The following is a 12,992-nucleotide window of genomic DNA, read 5'->3' on the forward strand; positions in this document are numbered from 1 at the left end:
CTACGCGAGTCAAAATTCCATTTTGCTGTTTAACAATGCATTATTGTATACGGGTACTTACTGAATGCGCGTGAATGAATGTGTTTGAATATGTATGAAGTATTATAATTAAATGTATTTTGATTTTTAGAATAGTTATATCTTGGTTAGTTGCTATAAAATGTTTGGTCAGGAGTAATATTTATTGTAACTAAAATTATAGAATTAGGTAGATTTTTTAAAGTTGTTTGTAAATATTTAAATTTTTTTAAATTACATTTTTTAAATATTTTGTGTGTTAAATCATGTTTAGTATCTTATAGCTTTTTTGTATTTAATTTGTTTATTTAGTTCGTATTGTATTGCAGAATTTATAATTTTTTTAATTTACTTGGCTATAGTTTTTATTACATTATCTTAGTTATATTTGTTTGGTTTTATTATCAACTAGCTAATGCCCGGCATGGGTCGCAATGCCTGAATCATTTTTATTTTATTTTGTAATTTGTTTGAAGTAGGTACACATAGCTATACAAAGCATCTCTCTCTCTCTCTCTCTATATATATATATATATATATATATATATGTATATACATATACATCTCTCTGTATGTATATACACACACACACACATATATATCTATATATATATATATGTGTGTGTGTGTGTGTGTGTCTTTCTATCTCTATCGATTTTAAATAACCGGGGTAATTGGGGTTGGGGGGGAGGTCAGCACAGATAAGTGAAAATCACGGATAATCGAATTCAAATATATTTAGGTCATGCAATACAGCAAAATTTCGTAAGTAATTTATACAAAACATATGTACAAGTATTACTGACACTAATTATTAATTTTTAGAAATATGTATGAATGAGTGTGAGTGCAGAGTTCCACGAAGAGCAGTTGTTGCGTACTTGTAGTCCAGCTTAACACAGACCAGTATTTCTTCTCACTGGCAATTCTAGTCCGTTTATTTGTCCGTTCGTTTCTACTAATAATACGTAGTTTTTATTTTACTCCTTTATTGTCCCTTCCTTAATGAATAACACTTCGCGGGATTGGTTCTCCCCCCTCCTCCCAAATAAATGTTTAATTTTTAATTGAGAACCCGGTACTGAATGCCTGATTAATCGGGTCACAGATAATCGGAGTTCTACTGTGTGTGTATATATATAAGTATCTGTATATCTCCCTCTCTCTCTCTCTCTCTCTCTCTCTCTATATATATATATATATATATATATATATATATATATAGGTGTATTTAAACCACTATATAGCAATGAAAATATTTAAAGTCTTTTTTTCCCTTATCGATATTTTTATCTACATTTTTACCTATCACAGGTGTAACATAGGTATATAAATCACTCGCGTATTCGAATTCAACGTTTGTCATAATTTAAGAATAACTTTCTGAGGTTTAAAATTTTGAACGAACGAACATTTACAATGTTATTTATATAGATTTACTAATACCTTGTATCTGAACGTGTAAGTGGTTAAGTGTAACCACATGAAATAAGCCCATTAAACCAATAATAAATAATTAAAATGTTCGTATGACGGAGTGTGTTTTCGTGACACTCTCGGCTCCCAGCGCCGACCGGCCGAACAAACCAGCGGGTAGCGCGACGATGACGTCGACCGAGCGGAGGTGGAAGGCCTTGACCCGGGGCACCGCGTGCGTCGCAGCAGGGTCGCCGCCCATGAATAATAACAACCCCCGCCTGGTGTATGGGAGGGGGGGGGGAGAGAAGGTTCGCTATCTCGCGCACGAACAGGGTCGCGGGCGGCGACGCCTTTATCTCCGGTCCCGGCGACCCGCACCTCGCCCCCAGCCGGCGACCGCCCGTGAGTAGCCGCCGCTACGCCGTAATGCCGCCGCGCCTGTCTCGGCATGGAATAACAAATAAAATTATAAATGACCATCGTAAGGTGAGTGTTCCTCTAGGGCAGTGATTGCCAATTGTACAGCCTGCCTAAAGAAACTTCCAACGAACAAATATCGAATGCTAGCCATCTTCGTGTGCGGTAAAAGTTCCGTATCACGTACCTATCCAAGTTCATCCCTTATCCTGTTGGCATGATCCTCCATACATTGATCCTGTGGTACATGATGTTTGCTGTTATAATTTAATACATCGAAAGATCCCCTGAACATAACAAAAACTTGATGATCTTAAAATTTGAAGGGTTGTGTAATATGTGTTAATGAATTGTACATATTATGTTAAAGAACTGTGTTACTGTATTGAGATTTGTTGTTGTATAACATGGCGTTTAATGCGGTTTTGTTATCATTGTTGCCATTGTTATATTTATTAATAAATTGAGATTTGAGTTAAGAAATTTTTAGTTAACGAAGTTAATAGTCCTACACACACCTTCTAGTTATATGTTAAGAAAAGAAGTTGCTTACGTGGAGGAGAGTTTCGCTCGCAAGTGCGAAACGGCACAATTTGGAAACAGAAACAGCAACAAGTGAGTGATTTTGATACCTCATGTCAGGTGGTGTGAAAACCCCTACTGCGAAAGACTCAAAAGAAAAAATTTCCACAAGACTAATGACAAAATTAATTTGTATCCTGATGTTCGAGTTTATGCTACGTCCAGGATATTTAAATGTAATAAATAAATAAAAAACCACAGGAGAAATATATTCAGGATCATGCCATCAGATCAAGGGATAAACTTGGGTGTGTGATATAGAATAACTATTGTGAACTTGGCTATCACTGTCTATGGCTTTCGAGGACTTGAGGTAGGACCCACACGCGCTTATCCCCGGAGACCATAGGATGGATCATCGAAGGAATACGAGGGTGACAGAAAAAAAAGGAAGAGCACTCCGAGAAAGCTACAGCAATCTCTGGCTACGAGACGAGTTGTCTGGTTACCTAAACTCAGTGGCTACCTCGTTTCTTGTTTTACAGATATTTAGCAGGATCTGTAACAAAATTGAAGCTCGCTTACTTTAATACGGAATTATGGATCGAAATTTTGTCATCAATAGATTTTTATTCAAACAGTCGGCCGCCTTCTTTTTTTTATCTTATTTTTAATACTTAAACACTATTTAAAAATAATTTTGACTTCTGTCAGGATTATAATATAATCTAGTTTGAATTTCGAGGTTGCGCTGCGTCGAAGTGGTAGATTGTATACCGACGTTTCGCTCTGCACTGTAGCAGTTTTTTCTCAGCCCTGAAGATGCTTCCTGCAATGCAGGGCGAAACATAGGTACAATCCACCACTTCGACGCGGCTGAATCTCAGAAAGATAGTCTATCTGACAATGGCCGCGAGAATAATATGTCGATTTCTATGAATATCTGGAAGGAAAGCATCTAATAGTACGCGAGGAACGCTTGAGGTCTAGATGAACCCACTCACACCGCTGCCCCCCTCCCCACAAATTTTCCAAAAAAAATAGTCTATGTGTCAAAATGCTAATTATACATTTATTTCAGTACTACTATACTATGTGCAATGCGTAATGGGTGTATGTTTTACGTTCCAAGTAATTGTTTTAAATTTATGTTCCACATGGTTATACCTACTTGCAGACTTTTTGAGTGGTTAAAATTTCACAAAAATGAAATACACATATCGTATTATTTTCACATAATTAGCTAGAAAAGTTGCATTTATAACTTTTTTTTGGACTGTATGAATAAGTAGAATGAAATAGAATATAAACATGGAACCTTTAAGGTTTAAAGTTAATTATACTGGCAGCTATGTGATAAGGTTTAATTAGTTTTTAATTTTTGTATGATTTTAAAAGGTCAAATAAAATTAAATATATATATGACATTTTTTTAAACTATGCCACGCAGTAGCTAACAGTACTACCTTTATACTCATCAAAACTTTTTAAGTTATTTATACCATTTGGTTTTCTTTATCCATACTGCACAAATGTGTCAAAAATTCAAAATGTCCAAATAATTATGCAAAACGTATGCAATATAGGCCTATATATAATTAATTTTGTTGACGTTCGGCCACTAAAAAAAGTTTACAAGTTTAACCGTGTTAAGCGTCAAAGTAAAATAATGACCTGAATAGGACATACGCCCTTAAAATAGCACTTCAAGTATTGTTTTGTTTTCTTAAATTATGGGGCCAACCACCCCTCCCAGCACTGAAGGCCGAGTCCCGCCCCGTGCTGCTAGTCAGCGGTATCTGCCGGCTGTCGGTGGATGTCCGCGCTCGGCTCCTCGGGGCGAGCTCCGGGAATAGAACCCGTATACGGAACCAGTTGCTATAACCGTGCAACACAGCGTGCTGGTGTGCTGGCGTTGTTGCACAGCCGGCTAAAGTGGGCGTTGCGGGGCGAATTTCGCGGACCGCCGAGTCGATAGCGGACGCCTCGTCCATTCTGGGCGAGACTAGGAGGGAAGGTCGAAGCTCCGAGAAATATTAAACTCCCCCCCCCCTCCCCCACGCTTCTGTAACCGCCACTGCTGGAGGATAGTGCTTCGAGTTGCCGAGAGGCCTTCCGCCGAGGCGATCCGGGTACGCTTCCCGATGGAAGCGGCCGGTGGGTTTACTCCCCCTCACCCATTCATTCCGTCAATGCTCTTTTATGATCTCATTAAATTATTTCTTCTTCCTATTACTCAAACGATGCACAAAACAGTCTTGCAAGACCATACATATGCTACCTTTTTTGCAAAATAAATATAAATGTGATAAAATTAAATTAAGTATGTTTGAGCTGTTAACATTGCCCATCTGGTTACATTTTACACGTTGTCATATTTAACTCTCAGCAGTATTAGTTTTTTTTTATTACCACAGCCGCTGCACCTAACGGTTTTTCTGGCCCTGCCATGGCTGAATTCCGTACTCAACGTCACGCATTACGCACAACTGGCGAATTTTTGCACCCAAAGTAGAAACACCTATGCAAAGTCATTCTTCTTCCGGCCAAGCGACCTCTGGAGCTCAAACGACTCAAATAAGTCAATGTTACGAGTTTATTATCCACCGTCACAGTTTATCGTACAGGTATTACTTCTTCATAGTTTCATATTGCTGAAATAATTATATAGTGTGATGTGCATATACTGTTTTATATAGAACACGGCAGTGAACGTTAATGTTAATAGTGAACGTTAACAGTTCCGTTACCCGACGAGCATGATTGGCACTTAATAAAGGGACGAGTTTCGCGTGTTCGCATGTTAGTGCCTTCGTGCAATAATCGGAACACGACCGCAGTGTCGTCAAGTGACGGCAATGACAGTGGCATTCTCTGCCGACGGCCGGGCGTATCGACCACCCACGAAGGGCGATGTTAGCGTGCTGCTGGTTCGCGCGCACAGCCAATCACGTCGCTGCAACATCGGCCCAAGCGGCGGTCGTCGTGAGAGGCGGGCAGTGGAAACGTCAATCCTCTCGAACGACTTTTCGTTTTTGACGTAATAACTCCGCGAAATCGATCCATGACACTGCTGTATACCACAGAAAGGTCGCTGGTTTTTCCCAGACTTCGTAGTTAGCGTATATTCTTTCATGACCGACGATTAACAAAAAATAGTTTAGTAATAAATTTAAAAGAAACTAATACCACGTCCAAAGCAACATTCTTACCACTTATTCTGAACGTAGTAACGTGATATTTAAATATAGTTTTGGAAATTAAAAAGAACTCAAGCGAATAAATCCTTTAAATCCTAACTGGAGTTGCTTTGTCATCTCCTCTTGACTTATTTTTATTTTTTAAATCAACCAAACCAAAACATTTGCCGACAACACCTCATATTGCCACCACATTAAAATATGTTTGAGATTCAAATTAGATGTCTCATTTTTAATACACCGCAGTTAATGCGCGAAAATTATATATATATATATATATATATATATATATATATATATATATATATATATTTAATTTCACGATATACCTACATGTATGTATCTTTCAATGCCCTCCAACTTTTTTGTTTATAAAATTTAGATATTCAAGTAAATATCTATAGCAAAAATGTCCACGCCAGGGACACAAGCCCCGTCTGTCTGCCCTCCTGCAGTTACGTCCCTGAGGCGGACCATGGCCTATCCCACGGAGTAATCAGCCCTCGCCGCACGGCGGGGAACTGCGTGTGCAGCGGGCGCGATATAGCCCAGCCCGATGCATATCGCGGGCGGTCGGCGCAACAGCGCGCCACAGCGAGGTCACAGCGACACACGCACACACCTCACAGGCCCGGCGGGGGTCACGAGTTACCGCCGCGAGTCCCCGATGTCTGGCGGTCAAGACGCGCCGGGCGATGTGTTGTTTCCTTACGCGTCGTTGGAGCTGGGGGTCCTCTGTCACGTCATCGACATTGAAGTCTTGCAAAACTCGGTTTTTAATATAATCAGCAAGAGTTCTGCTGGAGTTTGTGACGCGCAATCATACACACAATCACTTATAATATCATACCAATAGTTTCATTTCAGTAAATCTTGGATGTCTAATAAATAATTTAGTTTTCCTTCCACAACTATGGCTGGCTAGTTAAAGCATGGTGTAAATACCCAAGTTCATTCAACGTGTGAAAATGATAAAATCTTTGTGGTCTAAATGTTTACTTTATAGACACATTCAACGCAAGAATGTTAATAGATGTGGGGCTAAGTGTGCCACAGTTACAGGCATGAACAGATTCGCAGTTTCAAGCCTTCAATTGCCTCCAAATTTAATTTGGTTTCTTTTTAATAAAATGTATGATTTAAAATTTTGAAAAATTACTCATAATTAAAAAGAACAATATTCATTCACATTCTTAAACTGTAAACATTAATCTTATTTCTCAAGTCAATGCAGTACATATGAAATTTTAACATAAAAATTCAGTTGCATAGTAAGTAAAAGTTGTGTCCTCCTTATTTAATAAATTTAATTTAATAATAATGAAAAAAAAATAGACTTGCAACATGAAATAGCTCAAAATGCTGTATATGTTTTATGGTAGTGTAAACACAATGATGACAGCACACAAAGTACATACTCTCTCTTTCCATAACTCTCACACACATACATAAGCAAACTTGAGAATATCATTTTACATAAATGTCCCACAGTGATAATAACTAATATAAAAATTAGGTAGGAAAAAAATTAAGTTCTATGGCTGGACAGCTCTTATGACTCTGTGTCCCATGAGATCTACGAACAAATGATAAATGTCTCTGTGCTTTAACGGCTGTAGTGAGCATGTGTAAGGATACAGCCAACCGGTGCAAAGCACCTAAAGCTGACACCAGTCTGGTGCAACAGTGTAGATGCAAATGAACAATCTGGCCTGCCAGACCTTCGTGCAGTAGAAATAAGCAACACTTTGCTTCTAAATTGCTTTGCCACAAAAATAGAGTATGGAAATGTTCTAGCCTGACAACTTGATTGCATGTTTCATTTAATAACCTTAGCCTGCTGAATGAATTACAGCCATGTCAGATATGTAGCTACTATTGCACGTCACAACATGCAGCATGAAAATTCATAAAAACATTACCAGTGCAAAAAATGAATAATCTCACAACCATTTTAAATGTCTTGAACTGGAACACAATATTTATTTTCTTATAATTGTTTAGTAAAAAATATTTTCTTTAATGCTTAGTACTACAGCCCAAATCCACCAAATATGGTAGCCATTGGGAAAAAAATGCAAAAAGAAACACATTGCATTAAGCAAAAACCAGTTTCATAAATGTAAACAATCCCACCCAATAATCACATTAAAAAAAAAAAATTGCATCCCAACTATACACACACACAAATATTTTAGTGTGCACTATTTCAGTATGAAATATTCAATTAATTCATTAAATTACATAAATAAAAAACACAGTTTTGCACATTACAAAAAAATGTAATTTATAAAAGTGTTTAGTTGCAATGGAAATGATGATTAATTCAAAGTGCAAAGCACAATTCTCCACTAAGGTACAATGTACCCCTCTATTGTGTTGGTAACAGACATTAACTAAATGCACAGCAATGGGATTAAGACACTCTCTACATAGTTATAACATACATACACACAAAATGAAAGTAGTCCACAGCAGTACCCAGCTGATGACAATATGTTGTAGAGCCCCTGATATAAAGATCATTTTTTCAACATTTTTTTTACATTTCAATCAATTACAAACCTTGTTACACACCTATAATAAGGAAAAGGTCAGCAGTCTGATTCCAGCCCTTAGCACTACTTGTTAATGAGCTGCAAATCAGCATAAAGTGTTCACAAACTAGTCATCGAATTATCGTAGTGGTGCATTTACAGAAAATCAATCTTTGTGAATTCTGGGATGGTTCCCAAACAAATTCCTTCCCCAATTCTCTTGATTCATTTTGTCTTTTTCCTTCACTAATGACTTTACTACTTAAATCATGGTTTATACCCTCTTGTGCAATAAAAAAATAGAGGTTTTACTTCACCACCCCCAAGGCGTAGAAAACTTGTATATCAAAAAATCCCTCAAGAAAACAACAATGTTGAATATTACATGCACAAAAAATAATTTTGTTGGTTAGTTAAATCCTTACAGATAAGCCCCTATTGTCCAGAATAATCTCTGGAAATATCTAAAATTTGCAGCCCTAACATTTAATTTGATTACTAATTACATTCACTTATGACAATGTAAGACAGTAAAAAATAACATTTAGTTTAAAGGTCATTAAATTATGCAAAATGAATTCAAAAGATTTTTATATATATCTTCTAATCATGAGGTTTGAAATTCTCCAATTGCACTGTGCAAGTGCAAATGTTGTTTATTGTCATGTTGGAAACAAAAGAACACTAAAAAGCTCCAATTTATCCATTACTTGCAATCAGTCTTTATTAATAAGTTTTTATGGATTCTCAGTGAAAGTTAAAGACATTTAAGGGCCCTTATTCAATTAAAAACAAAGTAACCAATTTTTAAGGATATTAAGGAGGCATATAAACCTAGTAAAAGTAAAACTGTACATGAAAAAAATTATCTTGGCCGTTCTTTCCGTGCAGAGTTGAACAATGTAAGACACTGCATCAATCTTTAACATGTGTTTGAACTGTCTGTTCACAGAACAGGCAGCAGCGGCAAAGGACAAAGTTGGTGAGGCTGCATCTGCAGCAAAGGAGAAAGTAGCAGAAGCTGCAACTGCTGCACAGGAGAAAGCAGGGGAAGCTGTGGCCGTGGCGCAGGAGAAAGCAGGGGAAGCGGTAACCGCAGCGCAGGAGAAAGCGCAGGAGGTGGCTGCCGCAGCGCAGGAGAAGATCGGCTCAGCAGTGCAGGCAGCGAGGGAGAAGATTGGCTCGGCCGCGGAGACAGCCGGTGAGCAGGTGACGGGCGCCGTGGAGCAGGCGGAGAAGAAGCTAGAGGACCTCCTCCCTGGTGAGAAGACACCTGATGCTGAAGCAGGGGAGCCGGCGGAGGAGATGGTCACCGAAGAAGCTACGGAGGTGGTGGTGGTGGAGGAAGTGACGGAGGCAACTGAAAAGGCACCGAAAGAGGAAGAAACAAGTGAACAAGTGGCTAACGAAACAACCGAGGGGACTGTTCCGGACACGGAAGCGGAAACCCAGGAGTCTCGACCAGACGATGCAGCTGCAGAGAGTGTGGCAGTAGTGGATGAACCAGAGGAGACAGCGGTAGAGAGTGACGCAGTGACCGAAGAAGTAAAGAGCGACACAGAAAAAGAAAATAACGCTGGAGAAAGTCCAGCAGCAGATGATGGCAAAACCAGCCCGAGTGCATGACTTGTATTTTCTGTTAAGTGGTCGGTTTTTAATGGAGTGGATCAGACTGTATTTTTCTACAAGTGAAGAAGTGATGTTTATTAAATTATGTACAAAGCTGTGATGACATTTTGGGGATTGAGCCCAGCACATTTTCAAAAAAAACTGCAAAGCACCATTTTTAATATCATGAGCTGTAAGCCAAAAAGTGTAACATTTTGACATTTGTAACAAAATATTGGTATTTTGGCTCCTTTGTTATATTTCTGCCTACTTTGTTTGTTGTTATCTATTTATCAGTTGAGTCATGGTCAAAATGCCTAAACAATTAAAATTTCTGAATGCCAAGATAATTATAACAAATGATTACAATTTTTTAATAAATATTTGAATAAATCACTGTAAATATGTTGAGAATAAAATAATAATGCACCACACATTTATAATCAACAATATGAACAGGAATTTTAATTTATTTTCATATTTTTTAAATTTTATACAAAAATTTGCAGTTTCGTGTTTGTAGTACTAAAGATCCACAGTAAAATTTCAAGTTTTTTATCCCAATAGTAGGCAGAACTCTTGATATTTACTCAATGGTGTCTGTCCAAATAGATGGTATAAATAACAAGTAGAGGTACTCTCAGACAACACTCAACTGCAAATATAATGCCCAAAAGCACAGCCATCTAGATACTGTTTACTACTGAAAGTATACTCTCAGAAGGCACTGGCAGCCAATCACATCTTTAACTCCGAAAGTGCATGGCCCCTTAAGTACTACTGTCACTTTGAAAAATACAGGAGAAAAAAACAATGTGACACAAATTTTTGGGTAGGAAATGGATTAAAAAAACATATACAAGTGATACGCATGTAGTACGTTATTTCACGAACTCGTCATGAAAGATGTGGAACAGTTTTATATCATGAAAAAAGTTATAGCTCATAAGCTTTTTTAAGCCGACATTTGCTCAATGCTTCTCCACCTCCAAAAACATTTTTTATTGTGCATCTGCAAAAATATTAAGAAATAACATTAAAGGTAACAAATTATAATCATAAATTTTATTTGAAGATAATTTACTGCGAAACTATTTTCCTAATTTGCTGTTACCTTGAATGAGAACCAGACATTGATGTTGGTTAAATCGTAAACAGTTACAGCAAGCAATCATGTTCCCCCCCGAGTGGTTTTCAAAAGTTCTAATATCCAAAAAAAAATTCACAAGCATGCTTAACTTTAATGCACACAAAAGAAAACAAATAAAGTGCAAACATATTTATTTCATTGTCTTACATTACATTCTAATGGAATTTAAAAAAAATATATATTGCCCAGCATGAAATCGTAAATAAAACAATAACATCTCTTGGAACGTATTAGTAACGCCCAATCTGACGCATGAAGTGGTCAAACATTTACGTATGTTGTCTCCAACTCCCCAGTTACAGCCACTGCATCAATCTCAATTTCAGCATCCTAAATAAACAAGGAACACAGCATCATTCAAAACTTAACCATTATGATCCAAAAACAATTGTGTCTACGAGGTACATCACAATGACCTCACTTAACAAGTTAAATGTAAAATGTAGGATGCTTACTTGAAAAAAGGGCGGCTCTAGAAAGACTTTTTTGGAAGCTATTATATAACTTATAATGAAAGAAAAGTTTAACACATGAATTTAAGTATTTAACATAAATATACACTACAAAATAAATAAAAAATTCTAGCCTTGAAGCAGTACGTGACTTGGAACATTCTTTTCATAAATTTCAGTCATCACTGCAAAGAGACAAAAGCTGCATTGCAAGAACAAACTTGATTTTCCATGTTATTGTTGTTTCATATCAATTTCTGCAGTACAAAGGTGAGTGGATAACACAACAAAGTCTCGAGGCTTGAGAAGGACTTTATTTGTAATTCCTGAACCAGCTGTGTATTGAACCCAGGAGGCATTAAGTCCTCTAGCTACTTGAGGACTAGAGCCACAATTCAACCGATTTATTCTTTATTGCAGACTTCATTCAAACTGGTTGGTTCGTAAACCACCACTATCAATATTCACTTGACAAGCTGGGCCTTGTAATGAAATGTTTAACATAAACAACTATCTATCTCTCTCTCTCTCTCTCTCTCTCTCTCTCTCTCTCTCTCTCTCTCTCTCTCTCTCTATATATATATATATATATATATATATATATATATATATATATATATATATATATATATATATATACACACAAAACAGTTTTTTTACATTACATTATTTGTAGATTTGTACATACATTATTTGTATTATATATATAATATAAATAATGTAATGTAATGTAAAAAACTGTTATTTAAGTTGTGATATTTACCACAATTTTCAATGAGTACCTATACCTACAAGAAAAAAGAAGAATATTAGCTCGATTTTTTAACATCATATAAAATTAGTTTATGTAACATCTAGAGTGGACAAGCAAGCACAGCAAATCAACAAGTCTCTACCCACCACTTTCCCCACATGAACATGACAACATTTATATGTATTTTGACTGAAATGCTTACAGAGTTGCATGCAAATTAAAATCAAAATCAACAAACTTTCATGGTAAATTTACAGTCAAACATTCTGTTAGAAAAAACGGTTATAATTTGAAACAGATATGCTTTTAATAAATCAACACATGAGATACTAACCAGAGGTAGCTTTCCAACTTGGTATGCAACACGAGCTGGGTAAGGTTCCTTAAAATCTAAAAAATAAAAAAATAAATCAAATATAATTACACCAAAACATATTTTATTGTTTCCGAATTAGCTTTTGCTTCATTTACTTTAGCCAAAGTAGGTATACAGGTACACTCAACACAAATGATAGAATTATATATGTATTTCACACAAAATCCTTGTTCATATTCTCCAAGTGTTTAATCTTTGTTCTAATTCCGCTGGCCCATAAAATGAGTAAAAACCAACGACCTAGAGATATATAGACTGCTTATAGCCCTGCTTTCAGTGCTATTTATTGCTGTCAACGGCAGACTGGAGAACTATAATTCGTGCCAGAGAGAGAATGCTCTTTCCACTTTCCACAGTTTGGTGGAAAAAACGAAGCTGTAAAAGCATTGGTTCTTATGTGAGAGAGTAGTAAGTTGCTAGTAAATCTCCAAAAAATGTAGGTTTTTGCAATTTTACAGTTTTTATACGTAATACATAAAGATGGAATGAGTGAAAAATAATGTTAAATAAGTTTCATTTTAATGTGATGTGTAAGTACG

General features: G+C 36.7%; 2 protein-coding genes across 3 annotated transcripts in view; one reads left to right on the plus strand and one right to left on the minus strand.

Moving 5' to 3' along the window:
• LOC134541042 (uncharacterized) overlaps positions 1 to 10,173 on the plus strand; it is a 65,321-nt gene extending 55,148 nt beyond the window's left edge. The window contains exon 3 of the mRNA XM_063384183.1: positions 9,066 to 10,173. Within this exon, the coding sequence (XP_063240253.1) occupies positions 9,066 to 9,739 (674 nt within the window). The 3' untranslated portion in view covers positions 9,740 to 10,173. The remainder of the gene's footprint in view (positions 1 to 9,065) is intronic.
• An 812-nt stretch (positions 10,174 to 10,985) lies between these two features.
• The window catches only part of LOC134541112 (2-iminobutanoate/2-iminopropanoate deaminase), a 48,237-nt gene continuing 46,230 nt past the window's right edge, over positions 10,986 to 12,992 (minus strand). For both annotated transcript variants that reach the window (XM_063384286.1, XM_063384294.1), the window contains exons 4-5: positions 12,412 to 12,467; positions 10,986 to 11,201 (exon numbers count right to left, since the gene is read on the minus strand). In XM_063384286.1, the coding sequence (XP_063240356.1) occupies positions 11,133 to 11,201; positions 12,412 to 12,467 (125 nt within the window). In that variant the 3' untranslated portion in view covers positions 10,986 to 11,132. The remainder of the gene's footprint in view (positions 11,202 to 12,411; positions 12,468 to 12,992) is intronic.

This window comes from Bacillus rossius, chromosome 1 (assembly GCF_032445375.1).
Source record: "Bacillus rossius redtenbacheri isolate Brsri chromosome 1, Brsri_v3, whole genome shotgun sequence".
Taxonomy (NCBI): Eukaryota; Metazoa; Arthropoda; class Insecta; order Phasmatodea; family Bacillidae; genus Bacillus; species Bacillus rossius.